Source organism: Pungitius pungitius, chromosome 16 (assembly GCF_949316345.1).
Source record: "Pungitius pungitius chromosome 16, fPunPun2.1, whole genome shotgun sequence".
Taxonomy (NCBI): domain Eukaryota; kingdom Metazoa; phylum Chordata; class Actinopteri; order Perciformes; family Gasterosteidae; genus Pungitius; species Pungitius pungitius.
In genome coordinates, this window is record NC_084915.1 from 13,114,291 (window position 1) to 13,138,854 (window position 24,564).

Consider the following 24,564-nt stretch of genomic DNA (forward strand, 5'->3'; position numbering starts at 1 on the left):
CCTCCATCTGATGGCAGCATCAGGCAGTCCCGTGGAACATTTGCGTGGGAGTTCCCTTCTCCGCCATGTCGGGATAGTGCACATCTCTCTCTCCCCCCCCCTCTCTCTCTCTCTCTCTCTCTCCACCTCCCTCCCTCTCCCTCTCTCTCTCTGTCTCTCTCTCCCCTTCTCTCTCTCCCTCCGTGCATCCTCCCCCACATTAACAGCTTAGCACAGCAGCAGCAGTAGCAGCAGCTCCTACAGCATCCAGCATCCATCCCTGCCTGGGGAGCAGCAGTCCTACCCGGCGCAGCACCGACGCACGGAGGGGGCGCATCATCCAAGTGATGCCACAGCATCAGTCGCATTTCGACAACAAATTCTGAGATTAGACGACCCCCCCCCCCACCACACCGCCCGCCGCCCCCAGCCCCCGAAAACAGAGGAAGGGAGAGAAGGAAAAAAAAAACCCCCTTCAGCCTCGAAGACAGTAACTGTCCATGAAGATGTCTAACGCGGACATCGTCTTAACCGCCACCGATCGGATGGTGAAATGTAAGTCAGCCTGCGCTTTTGTATGCTCTGGCCGGTAGATATTACATAATATCCCCAGTGTTTAGCTCCTCGTGCTTTTTTTGTGTTGTTGGCAGGATATGGCCTTTATTTTCCTGTCGTGCATGTATGCGTTAAAGGCGATGGTGTAAAGGGGGGGGGGGGGGGGGGGGGGGAAGGCTGCTGGGGCTTTGATGTTGATAAACACAGTTTTTTTTGCTGCACTGCCCCCGCCAAGAAGCAGCAGCAGCGCAGCGGAGAAATAAGGATTTTTTTTATTTAATTCTTTTTTTTCCCCTCCTAAATTATTGCACACATTTGTTTATAGTTTATAGTTTATTCTTCTCTGTCGCGATTTGATTGCATCTTGGCTTCGGCTCTGGTATAGGCATGAGGTGAGAGGAGGAGGAGAGGAGGAGGAGAAGAAGAAAAAACAGCTGAATGGCCGAGCTTTTTGTGGAAGCCGGGGCAGTGATGCAGCAGGATTTCACAGGCTTTGACAGGGCCAGTGGAAGAGGAAGAGTGCATGAAATTGACATTTAATGGGGGTATGTTTTACCAGGACTGAGTCATGTTTTAATTTGACGAGGAAAGGTCTTTGAGGTTTTCCAAAAAAAAAAACCCACATCAGTAGATGAGGAGAAGGCTGCTCTGTCAGACGAGGCTACAACTTGGGTCAATGGAGGATGATGAAGTGCTCACAGTGTTGCTGTAATTCATTTAGCACTGCTCGTTTGGACTATGGATCATTCGCAGGCAGCACTGAGCCTGTAGATATTCACATTGCGTATATTATCGTAATGGTCAAGCAGCTCAGTCAGCACTAACAACTGGGTCCTTTAGGCTAGAGAGTTGAGTCATTTCCACTGTGAGATACACTCATGTGACAATGACTGCAGGCACAATGTATGTCCATGTTTAAGCCAAATGAAAAAGCTTCATTTAAGAATAATACCAACAGGTCTTTTACCCTTTAAAAAGGAGTCAGACCTTTTTGGTTTAGTTGTAATAACACATGTGCATTCTGAAACATTTCCATTTGACTACACTGCTGAAACATCGCAAACATTGTATTTCCACTATTAGCAGATGTTACGTGCCGTGTTTTGTTTTGCTGTGTGCTGTGTGGTTTGTGTGTGTGTGTGTGAGTGTGATTCTCCTCAGGTGTGATGGTGACGTCACTCCTGCGGCTGCAGCTGATCAGCTGATCAGCAAAGGATATATGGCAGTGCCAAGCCCGAGTTGAGGGTGGTGGTGGCAGTGGAGCCTAGAGTGAGCAGAGTGGTGGTGGATAGAGTTGCAGACCAGTTGCGGACCAGAGTGGTGGTGGATAGAGTTGCAGACCAAGGAACCCAAGCTCGTCTTCCGTTTGAAGATTGTTTTCATTTGCTTTTTGTTGAGTCTTTTCCATTAAATACTTGTCTGGTAAGACCTCCCGGGTTTATTATTTTACATTGTTTGCGTCCCCCCACCCCTAGACTGTTTAGGGACGTAACAATATTGGGGGCTCGTCCGGGATCTTTTGTTTGTTTGTACCTGCATCATTGGCTGTGGCGGTAGGTTTGTGTTTGATATTTTGATATATCCCTGTTTTGCTAGCGTGTAATTGGGAAACTGCTTCTCCTCAGTCTAGATAGGGTAGTGTCCAGCTTGGCCTAATCAGCCTTTCCTTCGGGCACTAATTTTTTGTTTTGCCTTTATTGTTTTTGGAGTCAATCCTGGGCGGAGACTGCGCTCTCCAAAGGGGGCTGGCGTTTCAGGGTTTCGGCCGCTGATGTGTTGCCTGTAAGTTGCCTCGAGCCCGGCACGACTCCAGAAGATAGCTAGGGATTAGTGGTGGTTAGGCAGATTCTGAGGAGGGGGGGCTGTTACCTTGAAGTAAGGCTGGGGTGCCTATAGTTTGGGTGTATTAAAATCAAACGATAAACTTGCCGTTTTTCAGCGTGATTGTGCTTGTAACCTGAATATGGCGTCTTTTCAGATCGATACTTTTGTGTCTGACCCAACGTTAGGTACTTTTGATAGGTGTAGGAAGAAGGATCTGTATGCAATTGCCGAATATTATGATATTTCTGTGTCCGTTTCCCTCCGAAAAGCTGAGCTAAAGGCTTATGTCTTCGATGGTCTTGTTAGCCAGGGAGTTTTTGCTGCACCCGTGAGCGGCCCTGATCAAGAGGTGAGTGCACCTGATGTGAAAGATCAGGCCGTTAATATTACTCCGGTTGTTCGCCATGAGGAAGCCGAGCGACATCCGGTCACCTTGCCACCGTTTGAACCAATGTCGGTAGATTCGTCTCCTGGATCTAAGCTTGACGCCAGGTTAAAGGTACGGTTAATGCGTCTTGAGGTAGAGAGGGAGGAGAAAGAGAGGGAGTTTCAGCTCCGCCGAGAGTTAGAATTGAAGAGGTTGGAGGCGGAGACGGCGTTAAAGATACGTCAGATGGAAATCCAGGCTGGTTTGGGAGTGGCCCATAACATTTCCACTGCAGGTACGCCTTCTCCCAGCTCTGCTGTCACCTTTGACGTGAGTAAGCACATTTCCCTGGTGCCCGTTTTCCGCGAGTCAGAGGTAGAGGCTTACTTTGGTGCATTTGAGCGTATCGCTGCTGCTTTACATTGGCCGAAAGATGTGTGGGCGATCTTGTTGCAGTGTAAGTTAGTGGGTAAGGCTCAAGAGGCCTGCTCCTCATTGTCTGTGGAGGATGGGCTCAATTATGAAAAAGTTAAAAGTGCTATTTTGCAAGCGTACGAGCTAGTACCTGAGGCCTACCGACAGCGTTTCCGCGGTCTTAGAAAACCACCCAGCCAGTCATATGTTGACTTTGCGCGGGAGAAAGGGATACTTTTTGACCGGTGGTGTGCCGCGTGTAAGGTTGCCGATCTGTCCTCTTTCCGGGAGCTGATGTTGCTGGAGGAGTTTAAAAACTGCGTACCTGAGCGTACTACGGTTTACCTAAACGAACAGAAGGTTTCCACCCTGCAGCAAGCTGCCACTCTTGCTGATGAGTTTACGCTTACGCATAAACCCATTTTCCAAAGGAGTGATACTTCTTCGCGGGGAGCTTCCAAAGAGTTTAATCTTCCGGTGGCTTATGACAGCGCGCTCTCGCGTCCAAAGCCAGAGAAACTATGTTTCTTCTGCCGTCAGTCCGGTCACCTGGTTGCTAATTGTGACGCTTGGAAGCGGAAGCAGCCGGGGTCGCTTCAGAAACCGCCTAAGGGGGTGGGATTGATCAAGACTTCTCCCAGAGTCCAGTCCTTGGAGTCCCTAGCTCCTGAGGTACCTGACGACTGTTTTAAACCGTTCATCTTTAATGGTTTTGTGTCTCTTTCAGGGAAATCTGAGGATCGGCGTCCCGTGAAAATACTGCGAGACACTGCTTGTTCGCAGTCACTGATCCTGTCTGATGTTCTGCCGTTCGGTCTCAGCTCAGGTGTGAGTGCAGTGGTAAGGGGGATTGAAATGGGTTTTGTGCCAGCGCCGCTGTACCAGATTCATGTAGAGTCTGAACTTGTGTCAGGGGTTTTCACAATAGGTGCCAGGGTAGGATTCCCTATTGAGGGTGTTGACTTCATCATGGGGAATGACATCGCAGGTGGGAAGGTGTATCCGGTTCCTGAAGTGGTGAGCACCCCCATTCGTGAGTCGGAAGATGATGAGCTAACCATAAAACATCCCCAAGTGTTTGTAGCTAGTGTAACCACTAGAGCACAGGGTCGTAAGCAGGCCCAAGACGTTAACCTATCTGATTCTTTGTTTGCTTCTGTCCTTTCCGGGGAAAGTGTGACCTTGGGTGGTGGACCAGTAAGCTGTACTGCAGAGGAGCCTCGTGAAAAGGTTCTAGATCTAGTTTTTCTGGCTGAAGCCTCGGCACCTTTGCCGCTTACTCGAGAGGCTCTCATTACAGCTCAGAAAAATGATCCCTCGTTAGGTAAGTGTTGGAAGTCAGCGGTCAAAAAGCCAGAATGTAATGGTAAACAGCCATTTTTTGTGGAAAATGGAGTCTTAATGCGTAGGTGGGTCTTGCGTTCAGGATGGTCGGCGACTGATTCAAAGGATGATTGGGGGGCGGTTATTCAGGTAGTGATCCCTGTTGATTGTCGGCAACATGTCTTGGCGCTGGCTCATGAACACTTGTGGTCCGGTCATTTGGGAATACACAAGACCTATGATCGTGTTTTGAAGCAGTTCTTTTGGCCAGGAATGAAGGCCGACGTTGTTCGTTTTTGTAACACTTGCAGTACTTGCCAGATGGTAGGTAAGCCTAATCAGCCTGTGCCACCTGCTCCCCTGCGGCCGGTCCCCGCTGGTGGTGAGCCCTTTGAGCACGTTCTGGCCGACTGTGTGGTCCTGTGGTTCCTTTTGTGTGGCATGATGAGTGTGGCTATGCCTTTGACTCTGCTAAGTCTCTCCTTTGTAGCGCTCCTGTGCTGGCTGCGCCTGACATTACACGACCTTTCCAGCTGGAGGTGGATGCCAGTGCTACCGGAGCTGGTGCAGTGTTGTTACAGGATGGTGACGGGGATGTGTGTCATCCTGTCTGTTTCTTTTCCACAAAGTTCAAACACCATCAGTTGAACTACTCCACCATCGAGAAGGAGACCTTAGCTATGCTCCTTGCCCTACAGCATTTTGAAGTGTACGTGGGATGCAGTTCATGTCCAGTCACTGTATACACAGACCATAACCCGCTTGTCTTTCTAGCCCAGATGTTCAACAGCAATCAGCGCTTGATGCGCTGGGCCCTCTTGGCCCAGGGTTACAACCTCAGCATTAAACATAAGAAGGGAGCAGACAACCTTGTGGCTGATGCTCTGTCCCGTGGGTGAGGCTACAATAACTAAGTAAGTGACATTCTGGTTGAACTGGTGGATCAGTGACGTGGAAACAATTCATTTTTGTGATGTATTAACTTCTGATGACTCAGAAGTTGGTGCAGATGGGGTAAGGGTTTTCTCTTATGGGAGGGAGTGTTACGTGCCGTGTTTTGTTTTGCTGTGTGCTGTGTGGTTTGTGTGTGTGTGTGTGAGTGTGATTCTCCTCAGGTGTGATGGTGACGTCACTCCTGCGGCTGCAGCTGATCAGCTGATCAGCAAAGGATATATGGCAGTGCCAAGCCCGAGTTGAGGGTGGTGGTGGCAGTGGAGCCTAGAGTGAGCAGAGTGGTGGTGGATAGAGTTGCAGACCAGTTGCGGACCAGAGTGGTGGTGGATAGAGTTGCAGACCAAGGAACCCAAGCTCGTCTTCCGTTTGAAGATTGTTTTCATTTGCTTTTTGTTGAGTCTTTTCCATTAAATACTTGTCTGGTAAGACCTCCCGGGTTTATTATTTTACATTGTTTGCGTCCCCCCACCCCTAGACTGTTTAGGGACGTAACAGCAGATAATATACAGTTAAAGGAAATTCTGTAATGACGATCCATCTAATTGATATACTATTGTTTGTCTATACGCCTGTAGTAATAGAAAGACCTTACAGTCACATTATTAGTTTGTTGTTTTGGGCTCCTGATCAGGAATAAAACTATGATTAATTATTGGGCCAAGTTTTTCTGACATCATAAATATGTCAAACAAAAGGTGGACATTAGTAAATGCTGCCCAGCGTAGAATTCTGACTCAGGCTTTTGCTTTGGTAAGATGCTAAAGTAACATTTATAATTTCTATACAAGATTTGAAACACTTGATGCTTTTTTTGTCTGGTTGAACAAAATCATATGGATTTGTTTGATTTTTGCTATCAGCACACAATGTAATTAAGAAGTTAGACCTTCCTTGTCCCCCTCACTCATTCTCGTTCTCCACTTTTATAATGTAGTAACACCCATTTAAAAAAAAAAAAACCCATAAAAGCTGAAAAGTGATAAAAAAAGAACTTAACTGGAAACTGACAATTATTGCTTGTGACGCACATAGAAAACCACCGAGCACTGATTCTACCAACTACTTAAAGTTTTTTTTTATCCCTGTATACATATCTCAAACCTAAACCACAGCCAGTTTCTTGTTGCTTCTCCTCTCTCTTACATGTTTAAACACGACAGATCAGACAGATCTAGAGAAAAGAAGAAAAAAAAAGAAAAACTGCTGGTCTGTGCGGTTTGTTTTCCAAAGCACTGTCACCGCCGCGCTGTGGGCCTCGAGAGGCAGATTCAGGTCAGTTATTTCGGGGACGAGGCCTTTAGTACACCTGTGAATTATCTTACTTTATTATAGCTCCTTAGAAAAACGATGTTCCTAATACGTCACGGCAGCTTTATCTCAAAAATAATGTGACAGTGCGTGAGTGCAAAGCTATAAAAACTGGTCATTTAAAAGAATAAGTGCGCAGCAATAGAAGCACGGCTCCGAGACGCCGTGTGTGTGTCGGCTTCAAACCCGACAGGCCTCGTGACAGGCTAAAACATTAACTCCAGCTTTCAGGGGCGAACATGCAAATTGGATCCAACAACACTCGTGTCGACATAAATAGTTTATCGATGCCGGAGCAGTGGTCGGGGGGGCGGGGGGGGGGGGTTCTTTCTGCACATTTGACATTAGTCGCGAGGTACACACACCTGCAAGACATCACGGACGAAGCGGATCTGGGCTGGTGGAGAGGTGTGTTGTGTTAAAAGCTCGACACTTGGGTGGACTGTATGTTAATCGGGCCTCTTATGCTCTCTGAACGCAGGGCTGCTCATCAGCAACGCAAAACTACCATCTTCTTTCTTCTGTAAGAATTTCGGCACACTGACAAACCGTTCCTGGGGGGAAATGCGTTTTGCCATTGAAAGGGAGTACGGTACGGGCTCATGCTCCTCCGTGTGATCGGCCTGTCCGCCGCATGAGCAATTCCGACAGCATTCATGTGAACCTCCAATGCAAATTGCAGTTTTTCTGTGGCGGCACTGGCTGTACTCCAACAGTCAGCTGCTGCTGCTGCTGCTGCTGCTGCTGTTGCCCGGCAACATACCGTATTTCATAGTTCAACTCTGCTTTGGTGCTGAGCAGAAGTCAGCTTCTCATCTCACCGTACATCTATATATCAGCTCGTACATACATCTCTGTAAAATGCATTGCTTTCATTTGTTGGGCTGCTTTTGTTTGGGGGGGGGGGGATTTCTTTGTTTAATCAGTGGTCACAATCCTCTGCCGCCTAAAAAAGTGTTTCGTCCTTTTCAAAGCATCTGCATGTGGTTCTATTTCAGTTCATGTCACTGATTCAAGGTATGAAAGAGGGGCCAGCAGTTTGAAAACAAACATGGAGTACTCCGTGTCCAAGACGAATTGTGTTTTGTGAATTGCGCATTGACATAATGTGAATCCCATGTATTTCAGACAATGCCTTCCCGTTCTGATTCTTTACAGTCAGTGCCGTTGTGGCTCGCTGACTCATTCGACCGCTCTCAATTCCAATACAAATGGTTCCGTAAATTCATCACTGCATTTGAGACATATTTTGCAGAGTTGTGTTGTCCCGCTGTGAGGCTGCCACACAACATTAGCCTCGCTGAAACTTGAGACAATGGGAATGGTGACTGTGCTGCTGAGTGTGTACTAGCTGGTAAAGTGTCAAAGCACACATTGCAATCACAGATACACACTGCCGACTGTGAACATTTTTTTGTCCCATTAGATTAAACACACTGGCAGGGGCCCGCCTCATTATCCAAGGAGCTTTTTAATATTAAAGATTGTGTGGATCGTGTTGGGTCTGAGCTTTGAGACTCTCCCTTTGTCTTCTTCTTGGTTCGGCCCTCCTGAAATCCACTCGTGAAGATACTGCTGCTTGTGTCGTGTGTACATATGCGTGTGTGGGGGGGAGACTAGAGTACTAGAATATTTAGGTATAAATGCACTCAGATAAAAGTAAAAAGTAGGTCAGAGTAAACGTTACCACATTACATTTATTTTACATTACAAGGGTGGTATAGGGTGATCATAATGCCATATGATATAGCTATTCAAAATAATATAATATCAAAATAAGGTGCAGGATCTGTAACATAATTGTGTGACCAAGCAACAACAAATCCCCTTTATAGACAGAAACTAAAAAGCAGTTTGTGCAAACAACTAGTTATCAATTCTGAATGCGTTACTTTAAATGACTTCCTTGGTAAAGCCTCACAAGAGTTAATAAATATGAGACACTTCCACACCAATAATGACCAACAATAAATAAATAAAGCTATGAACAGCGCGGCAGGTGCAACAAGCCTGACTAGACAACAAAAATGAAATAACCTGCCATTTTTACAGCTCAATAAAGCAGCGCCAAGGCAGCCAACAGATCTAAATACTATTAAAAAAAAAACTCAACAGCAGCTGCAGCACACTCACATTAAAGCTCCACGCACCATACTGTAGTGCAGCAAACACACAATACTGGGCAACGCGGTGGTTGTTGACGTGCTCCTCTGAAAGGGAGCGTGTGTTGGTGTCCTCACCTGTCCCTGCACCACCAAGTCCTGCTCAATTCGCTCCAGGTCAAAGCTCACTGCTCATCCCATAATACAACCAGTCCACTCAGCCTCTCCGGCCCCATTTCACTCCCCAAATCCAGACAGGTTTGAGCTGTAAGAGCACTCTGCCGTCACAGCTGTGACAGCGAGTATTGACACCAGCAGCAGAAAGGCTCGCACAGCTCGCCCCGGGGGGGTGAAAGTTGAGCATTTTAGCATTTAAAAATTGGAGGTGGTCCCAGCATGAACATTGTTTTATTTGCATTTTGTCTATGCTGGCGTGCCGGGAGCCGCAGCAAATGAGTGGTTGGTAATTTAGAGCTTTTTAAACAATAATGCTTACCATTCACCATTGTTGTGCACTTGAGTACCTTTTTGTCTCATGGTCTGAATGAGATGATCATTAGATTGACGCCGACACGCCAGCCCTTGACAGCAAATCGCAGCGCACGCAGAGCAGCGGCAGATAATAACAATAATAAATAATACATAACCTTTGCTGCGGCTGAAGTAATGATGCCTTGTTGTATTTCACACTTTCACAGGCAGTGTGTTGGGCACAGTAGGTGACTGGTGCATTTTAATGGCCACAGGCGCCAGCAGTCCAGGGAGAGAGAGGAATACAGTGCTCAGATGTTTCTCTGAGTTGTAGCCAGAGCTAAAAAATATTTAGCAAGTGTCTTCACATCCGTCCTGGAATCCCTGTTTAAGTAACTCCTAGTTTGTTGTGTGTCGATATTTTCCAGTCAATTATCTTGGCGCCACTTGATAACTGACAGGTTAAATTGATATTTGAACCGAGCCACACGGTGTAGTGTGTTGAATCGTGTGCGTAACAAAGAGACATTACCTGCACCAAGTAACACAAGAAAATAAATAACACTTTGACTGCAGACACTGCAAGAATAACTGCAGAGGGATTCGCACCTTTTACAGACCGTTTAATTAAAAGCATTATTTGAAAAAAATTGGTTTGATGACGTCCATTTCATAATAACTAAGATATCATTTCAATGTTTGAATTGTTTGAGCGCGTCACGCCACGCCATGTTCACGATACACCAAACAGCCACCCGGGGTTGCATTATTCACGGCATCAACGGTAGCCGTGGTGACCGCGACGTCCCCTGTGCTCAAATGTCACCATGTGCTCCGTCCTCAGCGGTCCCCTTCCCCCTGAGCCACCGCCTTACGATGAAGGAAGTGTTTGACTGCGAAGCGAAGCCCCGCGTGGACCTCCTGAAAGCCCACCTCACCAAAGAGGGCCGGGTAGAGGAGGCTGTGGCTCTCCGGATCATCAACGAGGGAGCGGCCATCCTGCGCCAGGAGAAGACCATCCTGGACATCGAGGCCCCAGTGACAGGTATTCAGACGTTAGCCTGGGACGCTGTGATGACTCGGCGTTCCGGTTAAACCGTGTTTCACCTGATCAGATTGGATGAGCGGTGGTTATATGTGTGATGTTTCCTCCACCTCTGTCAGGTCTGTGGATGTGGGACCTTTCTGGCATTTTCCCACAGTTGACAGTTAAGAAACATGTACAGGGAGGATAGTAGCAACAAAAACATGTATACATAATATATATATATAATAAAATATGGAGCATTAGGGCATCATTAGTGCAACATACAGGAAAGTAAAGGTAATAATAAAAGGAAAAAATGACATAAATACATAACTGGCCAACACACATGTTTTTTTTAGTGGTACAGACATAACATCTGAGTATCAAAAACTGTCACACAATAAAAGTTGCCTTTAAAGTGCCTTAGGTTAGGGGAAGGTGACTTCAATGAAATTTGAATTAGTTTAAATCACAGCTTTATCATTTGAACGAATTTTAGTAGGTAGTTATTATAAAATGTTTGCAACGTGTGATGAGTCTTTTATTGAATAATGGAAGGAGTTTTATTGGGTTGAAATGATAAAAAGCGCTATTCCCCATATATAAACAGTTGCATTTCAGACATTTGATTTCAGGGCATTAAGGCCACAGTATAACGCTACTGTTATTTGAAACATGTGATTCAGCTTCACCCTAAACTATATGATATTTTTATATACATTCCTTTTTTAATAATAATATCAGCTTTTATTGTTTTACTTGGAAGCTAGTTCAGTTATTAGTCAGACGAATAGACACCAAATCCCCACTGACTTTAAGAGAAGCTTTTCACCCCGACTGGCGTAAGGAAGATGGAGGCTTTATGTGTTAGGCATGAAGTATGCATAATCAGTATTGTGTATGGGCATCTGTGAATGTGGAGTTCTCTCTTACGTCTTTGTGAGCTGGAGTTGTGTTTGAATGTCTTTACAGCTGTATGTGTGTGTGTGTGTGTGTGTGTGTGTGTGTAGTTATATTGTATTAAGCGTTTATGCATGCGTTTTTACTTGCAGGGATGTGTTCCACGAGTGTTTACGTGTGTGTGTGTGTGTGCGTGTACGTATGTGCGCATGTGTGTGTTTGATTGCTTTAGTCACACAAGCAGTCTCCCACTCACATTGCTCTAAGCTTTGAGTGGGCGAAGGCCACTGTGGAGCTGATAGGGGAGACAGAAAAGAGAGAGGAGATGGAGGGTGAGTAGGAGAGAAGGAGACAGAGGAAGATGATAATGAAAAATTGAAGGCAGTGAGGAAATGAGATGTAGGTTTGCACTCCAGAGCCATGGTGTTCACTCCAAAAAAAAAAAAAGTATGGATCTCCCGTGGGGGGTCGAGCTTTTCCTACGTCTTTGAGGTGAGAACTTCTCATGTCTCTGTGGAGGACTGAGCCCTTTCACCCAAAGACCGTAAATAAGGCGATAAGAGGACAACCTAAGCACACGAGGCATTTATACCATCATATTTCTATTTTAGTGTTTCAATACTAGCAGATGGGGTTTAATTGCAGATTGAATGCATATTCTTACAGCAATATCATTTTCACAGCCTCCTTTGCTGCTCTGCTGACTGTTAAAGGTGAACTCCATCTTGTTTGTACCCGATACAACATTTGAGGATCTGCAGTTACAAGACTTCTAGTGACAATGTGAATAATTGTTATAGTAGGTGAAGCGTGTCGGGACACGGTTAGCCTGTTGCATACAATAATCCAGTGTGATACTGAAGAAATGACACGCTAAATAGCCATGGAGAGTGGAGCCAGCGGCCTCTGACCCAAAGAGACTGTGGGCAACGCGATGAAATGAACGTTTATTCACAGTTTGTGCAGATAAGGCCGAATCCAACAAACCAAAGGGTCCGACAAACTAATCAGACACGATGGGTGACCTTTAACCGATGTGCAGAGTGAACAGATATTAACACCAACTGCAGCCGGTGTGTCTATTTATACAGCTAACCTGTGAGCATGAAAGGAAGACACACAGCGCTGCCCCGTACAGCCCGAATGTTCCCTACGCCGTCTCTCCTGGGCGCTGTTTTATGTTTTCTCCCCCTCAGAGCCAACAGATAAGAGGAGGGAATCTCTGGCGCTCTTTATACAAATCGGCGTTAACACATTTTTCCAGAACAAGCAACATCCCTGATGTGGAGTTTTTTTTTATCACAACTGTATCCAATTCTTTGTGAGTGTGTTTGAGAAGCTGCAAAAAGGGGGGGGGGGGTTTTGATAGTCATTTCAAAGCAGAGTGAGGCTGCCGTTGTTGTTTTGCTGAGTGGAATGAATCTTTAATGACCAAATGATACCGCAGACGTGCGCTGAACGCCAGAAGAAGGAAGGAGACGCACAATAAAATAAAAAAAAATGTTCCGTGGGATTCTTTGATTGTGCGACGTTCGCTGCCCTTTGGTTGTTTCGCAGTGTGTGGTGACATCCACGGGCAGTTCTTTGACCTCATGAAGCTGTTTGAAGTGGGAGGATCACCAGCCACGACACGCTACCTGTTCCTGGGGGACTACGTGGACCGCGGCTACTTCAGTATTGAGGTAAAACCCAAAAGAATGTCGTCTACTGTATCGTGTTTAGTGGAAATACAACTGATGAAACGGATGAAAGCTTCATATATTCATTACAGTTGGTTGACTTTTGCGTGGGATAAGACTTTGTAAAATGTGTTTGTTTTGACAGTGTGTTTTATACCTCTGGTCGCTGAAAATCCTCTATCCAAAGACACTATTTTTACTTCGTGGAAATCATGAATGTAGACATTTGACAGAATATTTCACCTTCAAACAAGAATGTGAGTACCTCTCAGTGTTGATTACAGATGTATTGTTGTTGTGTATATAACTGTCTCTCTTGTGTCTTGCCTATGTGATGTGGAGGCTATTGCACTTTTTTGTAACACACCTGATACTGTCCAGTTCCTTCTGTATGACAGAAAAAAAAAAAAAAACGGAACTTCCTTCTTCCTCTATGCGATGATTTAAATATGCTACTTTTGTAATTTTGTGTTGTTCTATGTAAAAGACGTATCGCAACAACTAGGCATCATGCAATATCAATCGGATGCAGCTAACATCCCTGTTTCGGATTCCTTTTTGCCGTAAAAATGCTACGACTGAGAAGCTCATTACACGTCTCTCTTCCGGCAGGTAAAATCAAGTACTCAGAGCAGGTGTACGACTCATGTATGGATGCGTTTGACTGCCTTCCCCTGGCTGCACTCATGAACCAGCAGTTTCTGTGTGTCCATGGTGGGCTCTCACCTGAAATACACACCTTAGATGACATTAAAAAGGTAGTCACACACCGCTCCTGCACTGCACAAGTCTGGTCGACTTTTGTTGTTGTTGTTGTTTTGTGTTTAAACCCGGCTTTCTGTGTTCTCACGTGAAGCTGGATCGGTTCAAGGAGCCGCCCGCTTTTGGGCCCATGTGTGACTTGTTGTGGGCTGATCCTCTGGAGGATTTTGGCAATGAGAAAACCCAGGAATATTTCAGCCACAACACGGTGCGGGGCTGCTCCTACTTCTACAGGTGAGCCGTTTCCTCTCCTCCGGCCCTCCAGGATCATCGGCACTTTAAAACGACAGGAGAGCATTGGCACCACAACACAAATACACCAAATATAACAATGTGCTGCAGTGACTCAGTGTTGAACTTGGTGTTTATGGAAAGCGTGCAGCTCACTCTGTGGATCCTTTAACAATCAGTGCAGACCCGGTAAGCTAAGCAATATGTTTGTATGTTATGTCTATTTCTCCTACTTTAAGCCATGTATTTTGGAGAAAGAAGGGGATGAAGGAGATAGAATGACATGCTTTAAACGGTCAACACCATAAATAATCACAGACTGATGAGGTTTTGCTGAATCCTTCAAGGGGTTTGCAGGAGGACAGTCTGACATTTGTCTGGTACCCAGAAGCCTCGCAACAGAAACTCGTCATATCAAAAATAGATGTTAAAAAATTATTAATAGATATCAACCATTTTTTTTTAAGCTCAGCAAAACAAAAAAGAACAAAACAAACAATAGAGACACGCTAAATACCCCGTAATGGGAACAACATAAGAGGGAGACTGAATGATGCAACGCTTCGGTATCCTAAAAGCCTACAGATGGAGTCCGTGTCTATGTGTAAATGGGTCAAATTGCATCGTGGTTAAAACCTGTTGTTGGGAGGAGGTTGTCCTTTTGACTCACAAAACACATTGCAACAGACAAAGGATTATCTCGGTGAACCTGGAGTCAAAATAAAAATAGAGTCTGTGTGAGAGAGAGGAGTGAAATGTAATAGCGAGGCCAATTGGGAACCGGTTTGTTATGCAACTGTTCAACCTGGAGATGGGGGGGGGGAGGCTGTGGAAGAGGCTGCAGGAGGCGAGGACAAGGGATTAGGTGGCAGATGTGCTGAGAGTTTTCTTAATGAAGGTTTAAAACAGTACAGACCCCCCCCACCCCCACAATAATTACATTATAATTATAATATTATAATAACATTTAATGTTTTCTTATTTCTGTTTTATGGTACATTTCAAACAGAGGCTGATTGGCTTGTTGCTTTGAGTTTAAAAAAAAAAAAAGCCAAAGGAAGCAGTTTAAGAGTTAAGTTAAGTTCTCTGTTTTTATTGCTTTTAAACGGTCAGTGATGAGAAACCATCTAGTCGCAGTGAGAGGGGAGCTTAGTGAGGATTATTCTGTAGATGTGTGGAGGATGCTGCTATAACAGTCATCTATCTCCCCATGGCTTTGTTCTGCCTTCACTCTCAAACTTACCTCTCCATCATTACGACTCTTGCCAAGTGTGCGCTATGTATGCGGCACGGAGAGGCACGTTTCCTTTAGGCATGTAGGGGAAATTCAAGAAAAATCTCCATCTGAAATAAACGTGCGTGTTTGAGAAAAAAATGGAAATGCATTAAAAAGCAATTCTATATAGCTTGGTTTTTTTTACTAGTGGCATTATACTGACAGTGACTTATTGTTCCAATAGATGAAGTGCACATGCAAACACGCACTGAGGCCAGCCTTATTTCACTTGTGTGCTGCGCTGAATGAATACCGAGCAGACTTGTTGAAATAGTCCTTTTTTAGAGATAAACTAAAACTAAAACAAATCCTTTAGTGTTTAAAAAGATGTTTTACACGTAGCACATATACAATTTACTTTACTTGACGCCCCAATGCTCTGTATTAAGTCTGATCCGTATAATGCCGGCTTACGTAACGCGTAACTTGTCATAACTATATTATTGTTCAAAATGAAACACCAACTACCCGGGCCTGAATTCTCGTGCAGTGAATACGACCACAAAATGGGATTCTGCTCTGTAATGAGAGTTTTAAGAGTTTTTTTTATATCAGGGGAAATATCAGGGAACGCGATGACCACCAGCACGACAGATGGATTTTCGTAAGGGAAGGGAGAGAAAAAAAGAAAAAAAAAACTCTCAGTTTCACACTCGCAACACAGCACTTCCATCTCTCTCTGTCTCCTTCGCTCGTACTCACTTGTCAGATTTCTCACTCTCGCTCGCGGTCTCGGGCTCACCGTCACATAATTGTGTGTTTTCACAAAGGGTAGAGAGAGGGAATGTGAGCCTCGGGGCCAGCAATGTGTGTGTGTGTGTGTGTGTGTGTGTGTGTGCACCGCGTTCCCTCGCAGTAATCAATAAATACCGTTGGAGCAGACCGAAAAAATAAATCAGTACACGGGGTACAGCGGGATCTGTGTCTTTGCGTTACCACATGGCATCGGTGCCCGTAACGTGCACAAGGAACAGAATAAACGGCTCTGTTGCTATACGGTGAAACATAATTGGGATAAAAGTAAGAAATGTGCTGTAGGTGTGTTTTTAACAGAAACACTGCCGTTATATAACATTTTACAGTTCTAGCGGGGTGTACTGTAGGCCTTAGTGGAAAGAGTAACAGCACAGTCGTGTCAGGGTGTAACACAGCTATTCCTGTAATTTATATACCAGCCACCATGGGAGTATTAGCCATGTGACCCAGATAGATGAGGATGGCACAGTTTCGCCAGGTGCTCAGGGCACAGCAGTCTCCTTGTTTTTTTTTTTTCTTCTGGTGCAAACCTTGGAGTACCTAAATATTTTAAACACTTGTGCAAGTTTGATGTGCGCGTGGATGGCAGTGACTGTGAGAAAGTGGACTGTGGCTGGGGGAGCGCGTACTTTGTTCTTCGGTAGCCGCGGGGGGGGGAAACAAGAGACTGGCAATTTTTTGATTGATCCGTCAAAGGTCAGACATGGAATCGCGATTTTGAATTAGTCTTTTCTTTAATCATTAACGAAGGAAAAATGTCTTTTGGCTCCTTGTGTTTGCTTCTCTCCTCAAGTACATTACTTTGAGTTGAATATACGACTGTTGGTTGAACGATACAGGCAATTTGAAGAAAAAGACTCAGCTCGAGCCAATCTAAATTGCGGTGGACACTTTCAATATCGTATGACATTTTATCAGCGTAACAGATGAAAAAAAAAACTAATTGGCATATAAATTCCTAACAAAAAAGTCTTGACTATTTGCAGTAATCAGCAAAATGAGGTTAAAAGGTTTTTTGCCAAAACTTGCAGCAGAGCAACAACGTCTTTTAAACGTGTCCCATCAAACTCCTTCAGGTGGACATTGCGGTGTGTGCAGTGCAGTCGAGGACGTGTATGAATGCGTCTGCGAGTGTCGTCTTCATCGGCCCTTCATTTAGCACTTTAGCAGAGCGCAGAGCGCTTAGTGCACATATTTAATGCATTGTTCATTCAAGCTCATGAGCAATTATCGAAGTCACTGATGAATTCATTTCTTGGAAAGATATCAGAGTTAGTCAGATGAATTAATCGAGCAAATGTTTGATAGCAACATCGTATGTAAGTGGGCTGGCACAAACAACTGATCTGAGGATACTTGATCTTGTCTGATGCTAATATGGAATTCGGCAGCTGGAAGAAATAAAGGAATCATTATGGACGTGGTAAAACGAAGACAGATTGAGGTTTTGCCGAATTGAGGGCATCGCAATTTTAAAAAGAGCTAATCAAATCGTAGTTCTACATCTTTTTTTTTCTCCTCTCTAACCCAAGAGACACAGTTTGAAGGGAAGATACAGTGAATGACATAACACAACCTTCTACGTGTTATATAACAACTGTGGGGAGAGCTGCTATGGAAGGCTACATTCACACTGCAGCTGCAAGTGTCCCAGTTCTGAGAACATGTCCCTCCTGTGTGACACAGGTCGGGGTGTTTTCTGTGGCATCTTATGTTTTTACATTTTTTCGTCGGAGAAAAGTTCTGGTCCTACATCTGCTCCGTATCTGATCCGTCACTGTGCCACTGAGCCGTCAGATAAGAAGTCATGCGGGTTTTCATCGTCTTTCTCTGTGGGACAGCTCATTGTCCATCTGGCCCGGACAAACATGTAGGGTGACTTCGGCTCGCAGCCAGTGGCGAGATAACAATCTCCATCCGAAAAAAACTCAACTCGATAGAACATATCAGAATTGAATACTCCATGAAACAAAAACAAAAAAAAACGTCAATACTCACATCAGAAGAATCCTTTCACCACGACGCACAAGGAGAGTGGAGCTGTGAAATTTCGGGTGCAGCAGCGTTAAAGGTGTGGAAAAGAATATTGTCGGGTTTTTTTTCTTCCCTAAAAGGTTATTACCCCCGAGGCGACATTACGACCTGACTGCCCCGACATACCAATGACACGGCGCTGCGAGGTATAAATGGGTTGCCCATGTGTTGTGCCATGTGCGAGTGCACGGCCCTCCGTTTGGCTGAGCTCCTCGCAGGCTTCCCTTCCTGTCAGCTTACAGCTGGGGGAGGAGGGGGGGGGGCGGAAGCGTATACTGGGTGAGCTTGTTTTTGATTGCAACAGGTAGCGGATGGATTGGTTTTCACACCCTTGCATCATCCCTTAACAAGTCGTTCATGAAGATGCATTCATGATTTGTACATTTTGTTCATTTTCTGGTGAGGGAAACCAGACTAGAGCAATTTGTAACCTGCGGTATAAACGGTGTTCAGTTGCCTGATTGAAATAAACATATTTTTTAAAACCCTGTCAAATTCCGTGTGCTTAATGTAATGGATTTGCACTCTGTGTGTGCTATTTTTTATTTTACAGTCTCATCGAAAGCATTTCCAGTGATGTCTCTGAACGCCTTTTTTTCATTCAATGTTTTCCAGCTATCCAGCTGTATGCGAGTTCCTGCAGAGCAATAACCTATTATCTATCATTCGAGCTCACGAAGCACAAGATGCCGGGTAGGTAATCCTTACAACACGAATTACGAGAAGCACGTAACCACTCAAACAAAAATAGACACACGTTAACATATTCATATATATTAAAACATGCTCTGCTTTGTCTCCCTCTCCCTCTCCACCTGGCCGCCAAAGCTACCGGATGTACCGCAAAAGTCAGACCACTGGGTTCCCATCCCTCATTACCATCTTCTCAGCACCAAACTACCTGGATGTTTACAACAACAAAGGTCAGAAACATCTTCTTTGTTTCGAGTGACATCAAAAGGTGCTTCATTGCTCATTCAGAGTGTTGACCTGTCAGCACTGTGCTCCCGTCTGCGCTGTGTGCGACGCAGCGCGTGTGTTCACCGCGGCGTACGTCGGCCTACTCGATCAGCAGGAAAACGTCTCCTCCGATCCGATCAGCACCACATGGCTGTCTCTCGGTGGGGGGTGGGGGGGGCTAGGGGGCAACACTCCTCTCCCTCTCGCTCGAGCGCACGGGTTTGCTGGATCGGCAGAGACGTCACCGATGGGAGAAGCGTTTTTGCCCATCCTCATTTTGAGGGACCAGTGGTCGACCCAGTAATGGCGTAACTTCATCACTCACTCCGTGACAGACTAACGCGTTTACAGAGCTGGCCCCCGCTTCGCTGCCGGTCCAGCCAATATTAATATTCCTGTGTATTTCCATAGATACATCATATCATCGCAATGGCTGTGTGTACTAGACAGGCAGCCCACCGATACGCGAACAAACCGTTAGATGAAATAAAACTGCATTTGGGTTCAATTTGATGAATAATAAAAAAAGATTGTCGTGGGCTCCTACCTACTAAAAGGGGTTTTTTAAATCCCGACCTGGAGTGCACATGTTAATGTATCTGCATCCAGCTTGCGAGGAGGCATACGAATGCATCAGGGAGCCCCCGTTTGTTTGAGTTCTCTGATCTGTGTCTTGGTTGCTATGGGCCATGGGAGATGGGGAGCGTGGGAGGCACTGTCGGCATCGCTGACTGTCTCCATGTGGCTTTATCCCTCTTGATCTAACAGTGTCAGCGATCCTTGGACTCAGCTACGCCATCCAGTGGTGGAACGTCTCACTTTCCTCCGTCACACATGTCGCATGCAACATTAATAGACTATTTATGAGATATTAGAAAAGAAAAGAAAATACCTATTGATGCACCAAAAAGGATTTTACTTTCATCACAGAGCAGTACGCAGACTATTCATAGAAAGAATGTAGACACTGTCAACCGAGGGCTTTTATCTTCTTTATTGGGATCAATGGAGCTCTGACTTTCCAAAAGAAATAAAAGATCCTCGTTTTTAAAACGTATTTAAACATTTTGGCATAAAACATCAATCAGGTAGCCTAATTGTTTCCTAGCAGGCTGCTTGTGGGACTATACGGAGCAGATCGGACTCTACTGACTCTCATTTTCTACTTCTCCTCTCTTCCAACAGCTGCTGTACTGAAATATGAAAATAACGTCATGAACATCCGACAGTTTAACTGCTCACCACATCCATACTGGCTACCCAACTTCATGGACGTCTTCACCTGGTCACTGCCATTTGTGGGAGAGAAAGGTATCGAGTGTTTCTAGAGAAAAACCTCTCTTTTTTTAACACTTGATCATCATCACTGTCCGTCATCTCGATGACTTCACCTCTGTTTCTACCCCAGTCACAGAAATGCTGGTGAATGTGCTGAGCATCTGCTCTGATGATGAACTAATGATGAATGATGAAGATGAGATATTTGATGGTAAGAAGTGTTGTCAAAATATACTTTGATAATATATCATTTATAATCTGCATTGGGTTAAATCCTGACTTCATACAGTCAGGGGTCTTACGTGGAGGGAGATCAGCCGGATTTTGGCCCTTCTTTTGTCACATTTGCTTAAAAGTTAGCTCGCTAAGAGGCATGAGAGAAAATCATGGGTGAAATGACTTGATTTTCATGTGCTTGTAACGACCGCTTCACCTACTTACGATACTGTATATTGTCCCGTGACCTTGATGCGTAAATTAGAACATAAAACAGGACAGTGTCGCTCATCAGGATGAAGATAAAAATACGTAGTCTATTGCAATAGAAAAACTAAGACATGTGTATTGCATCAGACAGGCATATTAAATCAATCTCTGATTCACTACATGTAGCTATGATAAGTCTGTGGTATAGAGTCCCATGACTTATAATCAGTGTGTTTTCCAATACATGTGACTATTATCACAGTAGCATATGAATCAAAACAACATATTTGTATGTGTTATTAAACCCTAGGACAAGTTTCTCCTGCATTATATAGGCTTATGCACGCGCTGTATCAGAAATGCTTGTTATGACAGTATGCATATGGATTTCTTTGCAGCCAATGCCGCTGCAGCACGCAAGGAGGTGATCAGAAACAAGATCCGTGCCATTGGGAAAATGGCCAAAATGTTCTCAGTTCTCAGGTAGACGGCGTGTGTGAACGGAAGTAGTGAAACGCGTCATTGAGTGTTTCTGTCTGTACGCCTGTGTGTGTGTGTGTGTGTGTGTGTGTGTGTGTGTATGTACTGTATGTGTGTGCATACACTGCTGTCCAAACAGGGCCACCGAGTTTGATCAGGGCTCAGTGAAGTTTTGTGACCCGTTTGCCTGCCTCTGGGTCTTCCTGCAGAGAGGAGAGTGAAAATGTGTTGACGCTGAAAGGCCTGACGCCCACTGGCATGCTGCCGAGTGGGGTTCTCTCTGGAGGCAAACAGACGCTGCAGAGTGGTGAGTACCAGGACCAGCGTAAGCCTTTACACAATCTCTTTTTTGTAACAATTCTTTATTAACATTCTCTGTCCCACTGTTGGTCTCGCCTCTTTCTGTCTGTGATTTTGAGGTCGCAATTAAATCTTAAACTTTTTTTTAAAAACAATGTATGCAAAACATTTTTTTAAACCGCCAATTTTGCCTTATATTACGATGACGTACCCGGAATTGACAATGTACAGTCAGAACGCATGGTGTTTTAGCCTTTAAAATGTGGGTTTTCCATAGTTTCCTTTCTCCATTAACCTGTCACCAGTTGCAAAGTATAGTGTGAAACCTCCGGCATTAATTCCATCACAAAACCAGACAAAGTCAGCGGCATCCAGCAATTTTCTTCTTGCTACATATAACGCCTTAACGCATACGCATGCCCATGTTAAGACATCCAGCAGACACAGAACAGCAGGTAAATCCCATTTTTACTATTTTACTGTTCACTCACATTCTGGACACTACCCAATCTGAGCTAAAATATATCGACCTCTCTGCAGTTTTCTCAACGTTATACTTTGAGCTGAAAGCCGCAGAGTTCAACGCTGAAGATTTGCAGTGCGATCGGCGGCACTTTCTCATCCACAAAGAGCCATTTGAATCTAAAGTAATTCCAAATGAAGGTTTAGCTATCTCGAAATCAATCACTGCTTGTGCACAGAGCCTTGGGGAGATCCATAATGGTTTGTCCCCACTGCGTCATTAGGAATCCATATACATTTCTCACCATGACCCACCCTGCAGAGATGATTGATTAAGTTTCCGACGTTGGCCATGGGTAGTTAGTCTCACCGCTGAGGGCGCAGCACCTGAACAGAAAAGGTTACTGCGGCCTCGCCGACCATCGACGCCGCGTCTACCCTAACTGTCGAATGCTACACGGATACTACTACTTTTAAAATATCGAGCGCACAGCCACAGCAAGTCATTTATTAAGTAATCTTATGTCTATTACTGCCTTGACTCATTCCATTACTCTGTCTTTCTCAATATAACCTCTCGCTCTCTCTGGGGATAGATCTAGATTTTATTTTCTCATATGACCCAAAATGGACACTTTTTTCTCTCGATAGAAAAGCATGACGTTCCTCTCAGGTTTGGCTGCATTGCCAGTGAACAAGTGTATATCTCATCTGGCCTCACATGAGCCACCTTTTTCTGTTGGGGCTGCGTTTTACATTTGCATGGCTTTATCGGGAGTAACCCTGCTGCCCTCCTCCTCCTCCCCCCCCCCCTCCCTCCCTCTCAGCCACCATTGAAGCCATTGAAGCCATCGAGACGACTGATGAGGATGGAGAAGGTAAACCTCTGCGCCATCTTCCACCCCTCTGCATACTGTCAGGGTTTCCTGCTGCCCGGAGGCCAGCTGCCACTAACACGTCATGCAGACAACAGCTCACACAGAAACAACTCCCATCAAGCATTTCAAACATTTCACGGGACATTTTGATGCTGGTATGGCTTTGAAGGCAATTTTTTTTTTAATGCGTGCCTGAGTGGTAAAGAGGAAAAACATCTCTCACAGTGAGCAGGACTGGCAGGGTGGTGTTCTCCTCTATGTTTGGTTGAGGTACCGGGATGGGGGGGGCGGAGCGCTAACCACGCAAACACCGGCTAAACCAACATAGAGAGGCTTAGTAGCAACTATGATTGTAATAGACTTTTGGATTTTGTAATATAAACTGAGGGGAAGGTTAAATGAGAGCAGCTTTTTATGATAAGTTCATGATAAATTAAAACATTTCAAAGTCAAGTGCTGCTAAGAGATGCATGACTATAATAATTCATTGTTTTTGGGTTTGGCTTGTAAATGGCCTCCATATGGTTTCTGAAAAAGTGTTGCATGCACGAGAACAAGAAACAGACCAGAGCTTCTACATTAAATATACATCATGAAGCCTCGGGTCCTCGTGCTGTGTCAAACGTAATCATTGCTCGCTAACCAAGAAGCTTCTGTTTATGAAAGTCATTTACACTCCGAGAACAAATATGTGGTGGTATTATTTTATTACACAGTGGTACACATTCATTGCTTAGAAATGTGACTTTTGTTCTTCACAATCAGTGGGATTCTGTTGGCTACATTTTTGCCATCATTTTTAAGATCATTTAGAACAAAAACACAAATACTTTAAGCCACAAGACTTTGTGGACATCTTTCCTTCTAATCAATGTATTTTCTGTTGAAATTGAACACTGGGTATTTAAACTGAGGGGGGTTTATGTGTGTAAAACACCAGAAAATCTGTAGGAAGTTTTCAACAAAATAAGGTTCCAAGCATTGAGGGGCAGTTTGTACATGCAGATGTCAGGAAAGGACTTTTACAACTCAGTTTTGGATTTTTTATATTGTGCGTGAGGCAAAACCATGAGTCTTTTAGTTCAAAAATTGCAGCGATAGCTGAATGGCACATAATATGTACATAGGAACCTAGAAATAACCTAGAAATAATATAGGGGTGAATCTATATGACACAATATCAGGATTCTTCTGGGATTGTACCACTGCAAGGGGGAGCCTGACGCCTTTACGTGTGTCTTTTTTTCTCTTCAGCCATCCGTGGGTTCTCCCCCCAGCACAAGATCGCCAGCTTCGAGGAGGCCAAGGGCCTCGACCGCATCAACGAACGCATGCCACCCCGCAAGGACGGGGTGAACCATGTGGATCACTCCCTGGGGAAGATGAATATGTCCGAGGCGAACGGCACGGATGACAACAGCAACATCCAGTGATGTGCTGTCTGAGCCTCAGAACCGTGCAGCTGTTGCGCTGTGCAGCAAGACATTGCCAAAACGTGAATTCAGGCCTCAGAACATAGAAATAAACCAGGCCCACAGACAGAACATGAAAATCTGCAGCAAAACTAAAACGGGCGAAAAAAAGGTCATTTTTTTCATGACGGTATGTCACTGCACAGTTGGGGGAGGGGGGTGGGGGGGGGGGGGGGTTCACGGCAGAGAGCACGGGGGTAAGGAGGGACCAGAAGGCTGCAGCTTGACTGAAAGTGTGGTTGAAAGTTGTTTCTGCCTGTTGTTCCCTTTCTCAGTTCAATTACAGGCTGAATCGTCGGGGGTTGTGTTGTTCTGACTGCTGACAAGTGTCTGCTGCTTCATCACG

At 44.9% G+C, this 24,564-nt stretch overlaps 1 protein-coding gene across 2 annotated transcripts; it reads left to right on the forward strand.

The window, feature by feature from the left end:
• On the forward strand, positions 1–24,378 carry ppp3ca (protein phosphatase 3, catalytic subunit, alpha isozyme). Of its 2 annotated transcripts, XM_037467506.2 has the most exons (14): positions 2–534; positions 10,142–10,342; positions 12,782–12,906; positions 13,049–13,160; positions 13,516–13,661; positions 13,760–13,899; positions 18,578–18,655; positions 18,791–18,885; positions 20,108–20,233; positions 20,331–20,411; positions 21,025–21,109; positions 21,316–21,413; positions 22,696–22,746; positions 24,001–24,378. In XM_037467506.2, exons 1-14 carry the CDS (start codon positions 480–482, stop codon positions 24,177–24,179), a joined length of 1,572 nt encoding a protein of 523 aa, XP_037323403.1. In that variant the 5' UTR covers positions 2–479; the 3' UTR covers positions 24,180–24,378. The 2 variants fall into 2 exon arrangements, with proteins under 2 accessions (XP_037323404.1, XP_037323403.1); XM_037467507.2 differs by lacking the exon at positions 22,696–22,746 and having other exon boundaries at positions 1–534.
• Positions 24,379–24,564: the final 186 nt, after the last annotated feature.

Bases quoted from the DNA above. Each gene is read 5' to 3' on its own strand.
- ppp3ca (XM_037467506.2), top strand. From the start codon at position 480: ATGAAGATGTCTAACGCGGACATCGTCTTAACCGCCACCGATCGGATG. The intron at 20,234-20,330 runs GTATCGAGTGTT...TTTCTACCCCAG, and splicing joins GCCATTTGTGGGAGAGAAAG to TCACAGAAATGCTGGTGAAT. The intron at 21,110-21,315 runs GTAGACGGCGTG...GTCTTCCTGCAG, and splicing joins AAAATGTTCTCAGTTCTCAG to AGAGGAGAGTGAAAATGTGT.